The sequence below is a fragment of the Octopus bimaculoides genome, chromosome 11 (assembly GCF_001194135.2).
Source record: "Octopus bimaculoides isolate UCB-OBI-ISO-001 chromosome 11, ASM119413v2, whole genome shotgun sequence".
NCBI lineage: Eukaryota > Metazoa > Mollusca > Cephalopoda > Octopoda > Octopodidae > Octopus > Octopus bimaculoides.
In genome coordinates, this window is record NC_068991.1 from 6,539,801 (window position 1) to 6,543,806 (window position 4,006).

Below are 4,006 nucleotides of genomic sequence, written 5' to 3' on the forward strand. Positions count from 1 at the left end.
ATGTATATCGGCTGAATAGACGTCAGTGATTAGTAGAAATTATCGAAATAAGACAATTTTTTACATGAAATAAATCCGAATACAAAAATATTTTTCTGTTCTATAACACAAAATAGATAAGTATACGAAGTTTGAAAGTCTTTCCGTACCAAAAACACTACATAAAACATAAATGAAAACTGGCGCCCCCGTTTTAAAATAGATCCTTTGAACTTGAAACATAGCAGCAGACGAAATACCAAGTATTTAGCCCAGCGTGCTAACGCTCCTGCCAGCTCGCTGCCTTACATAAATCTAGAAACAATGGCACAGGAATATTAGTTTGAAACACTAAAGTTTTCTAAAACATTCTGCCATCTTCCGACTCGGTAGAGTGGTTTAAGATGTCTGAACGAAATATTGCAACATTGCTATTTCTGTGTTTCACTATATTTTACGATAAGTAACTTGTTATCACACACACACACACACACACACACAAGAAACTGAAAGGTGACGGGCTTATCTGCAAACCTTCAGATTATTGCTAACACACACGCGCGCGCGCACGCACGCAATCATATGTTCTTTTTCCTAGGGAACCGAACTGTTGACAGAGTTGTCGGTGGATCGTCTTGACATACGACCTGCCCTGGGTACTTTAAATCTGGCAGAAACCGTCTGTCTACAGTTCTAAACCTACACCGAGGGAGGGAGGAGGAAAAAGTGGGGTGGAAGGTGGAGGGAGGGAGAAAACAGGGTAGATGGGACTGGTACACTATTTACCGACCCCGAATGATGAAAGGCAAAGTTACCCTCGGTAGGATTTAATCTCTAGTTGGAGAGAGCCGAAACGAAATCCGCAAACGACTGATAACCCCCCTCTCTCTCTCTTTACCTATAATTGGTGCACTTTGTGTTGTGAGTGACAACCTGGAAAATCTAGAGTTTACAGAAAGAAAAAACAACAACAATCAGCTAACATAGACATGGCAAACATGATCCGTATGAGGAACAACAAAACTATGCAAGACATTTTCAAGTTTAAAATGAATGTTTTTAATTTACGTCCCAATGACAGACTTTTATCGCTTTTGTAGAAACCAGTTCCTTCCTTACAGGAAGGCGTCAAATAATTAAAAACAAGAGAATAAATATCATATACACATGACGAGCTTCTGCACAGATTCTACCAATCAAATTCTACTCACAAGGCAAGTATCGTAGGGAAGTCGAGGCTACGATAAAAGTCAGCCATCGGTTCCAACGGAGCAGCGTCTTCGAGGTGGAATCACTTTCTGAATGGAGCGCAAATTACTCTCTCAAACTTTCTCGACGTACACCCCCATCATTGTGAATTTCTTTGTGGCAGTTTCAGATTTCAAAGTGAATTGAAATCATTCTGCTAATTCAACCCATATTGCAAATTATATTGAACTCTTGGATCAACTTCAACAGTAAAACTTGCACAAGTTATCCTACAGTGGGATCGAACTCAAAACTGCGTGGTTGCAAAGTGCCAAATTCTTAACCACACAACAATTCTTGCACCACACGCACACATACACACTCTTTCTTTCTCTCTCTCATAGAGAGAGAGAGAGAAAGCGAGAGAGAGAGAGAAAGAGAGAGAGAAAGAGAGAGAGAGAGAGAGCTTAGTTATAGAATTCATTAGAATCTAAGCACACCAAAATATAGGATGCCAGAAATGGCTGGGTATCATAATATAAGATTCAGAGTGAGGTAAAAGAACTATGAGCGTTTTTGAAGTTGGTTAGTTTTGCATGCGGTGTGTTGGAAATAATTCTGTTTTTACTTTTTTAAACAGATTAATAAAGATTAAACATAATCTGTTTAAGGACCGTATTAATTTGTTCCTGTAGCAGTTAAATAAAACCATGTTCTTTACTTCATTTAATTTTTATCCTATGAACATTATACTGTATGCACGGTACGGGACCTATATTTGTCGTAGTCATTAAACTATGGCCATCCTGGGGCATCTTCTTGAATTTTAGTCGAATGAGTCGACCCAATTCTTTTTTTTTTCCAAACCTGGTACTTCGGTCTCTTTTGCCGAACCGGTAAGTTACGGGGACATCAGCACACTAATCGGTTGTCAAGCGGTGGGACTGAACCCGGAACCATGTGGTTGTGAAGCAAGCTCCATACCACACCGCCGCAAAATTTTTTAAAGGATTAATAAACATCAAAGAGACCCTACTTCAGAAGCAAATTAACATAAATCTTAAATACAATCTAATTCTTTTACTTTCATTGTTCATTTTATATTTAAGCTATATATGTTGGCACCATTGGATTGAACCCGAGGCCACGTGGCTGCAAAGCGAGCCATGTTCGTTTATAATTATTTCAATTGAGTAAAATAAGCGAAATCAGAGACATTCTACCGTGGGTTGTTTATAATATTTATACATTTGTGGTGAAAGATTTCACAGAACAACGATATATATATAGAAATAAATTCAAACTTACCATTTTATCAATCCTAGTTCAGTTGTAAGAACATAGAAATGGCATTAAATAAACGTAAAGCAAAGTATTTTCTCTGGACTTGAGAGATCCCTTTCACCCCAGTGTCTGCCTCTTTCTAATACATTTTGTTTTACGGAAGTCTTTCTTTCTTTCCCCTCTACGACACCAATTGTTTTTAAATTATTGTTGACTGAAGACAAAACGACAAAACAGCAGTAATACTAATAATGGACGACCGCAGCAAACAATTTGTCGTTTGTTTTTCGAAGTCAGCTCCTGGCAACAGAGACATAAGCCATTGAAGTCATGACATAACAATTGATAGCCACCTTTTATTATCCTTTCAAGTAGGAGAAACAGAACTATCTCCAGTCGTTTTTTCTTTTCTTTCCTTCTAACATTGCATAACTTGTACAAGGTTGCCAAGTTTTTGAATAGATTACTTCTTAGCGAATTTAAAGGCTTACATTTGAAATGCACCTCTTATTGTTCTGCAAAGCCTATTGTTACATATCGGTTTATGTTTTCATACTGTTGAAAGTTCTCGTAAATAACTCTGTAACCACAAACCAACGGGGTAGAGAGAGAGAGAGCTTCAATATTATTGCTGTTGGACCTGCTACAAATAGCAGCCAATTCTCTTGCAAAATGTCATTCGGCCGTCTTTAACAAGAAATACGCATTGTATAATGGAATTTTAAAGAGAGTAAAAAATGAAGAAATAGTCACAGTAGAGGTCTGTTGGATTAGAGTTGATTGGTTAAGCAACAGCAGCAGCAGCAAAAAAAAAAATGCAACAGCAGTAATTTTGCTACGTGGTTCTGGTTTCGAATAGAACTCGGCATTTCCTCCATCCGTAAAGGTTGACTACCTTTTATCCTTTCGAGGTTAATAAAATAAGTACCAGTTGAGTTCTGGGGTCGATGTAATCAATTAGACCCCACCTCACAAATTTTAAACTTTGTGCCGAAGTTGGACTCGAATTTGTAGAGTTGAATTGGACAAGATGTCTTGCGGTATCTGTTCCAGTCCACTGCGTTCTCATAGCAATAACTGAAGACACAGGTGCCAGGCTGTATTGCCCCAAATCGGCGGCCTTTTTTCTGGATAACATCTGTGAAGTGGAGAGGAAAGCCTAGATTTTTTTTTACGAAAATTAGCTGTCACTCATGTATGCAAGTCTTGCCTCTCTCTACACCATAAATATTATCCAGGGGAAAGGCCACCGCCTTGGGCCAATACAGCCTGGCACCGGTGTCGTTACGGTCGTTGCTACCAGAATACAATGGTTCGGAACAGATACTGCAAGGTATTTAGTTCAATCCAACTCTTGAACTGTTCCACAAATTCAATGCCTCTCATAGGTACTTATTCTGCGGGCTGGCAGAATCGTTGGCACACTAGCCAAAGTGCTTGGCAGAATTTCAGGCCTTGTGTCTATAGTAGAAAAGATTATTATTATTATTATTATTATTATTATTATTATTATTATTATTATTATTATTATTATTATTATTATTATTATTATTAT

The 4,006-nt window shown here is 38.0% G+C and overlaps 1 protein-coding gene across 2 annotated transcripts in view; it reads right to left on the reverse strand.

The window, feature by feature from the left end:
• The window catches only part of LOC106877181 (leucine-rich repeat-containing protein 74B), a 35,551-nt gene extending 32,366 nt beyond the window's left edge, over positions 1 to 3,185 (reverse strand). Inside the window, exon 1 of one of the 2 annotated variants that reach the window (XM_052971453.1) lies at positions 2,476 to 3,185. In XM_052971453.1, coding sequence (XP_052827413.1) covers positions 2,476 to 2,478 — 3 coding nt within the window. In that variant the 5' untranslated portion in view covers positions 2,479 to 3,185. The remainder of the gene's footprint in view (positions 1 to 2,475) is intronic. The other variant, XM_014926017.2, reaches the window with a different exon arrangement.
• Between the last annotated feature and the right edge of the window lie 821 nt (positions 3,186 to 4,006).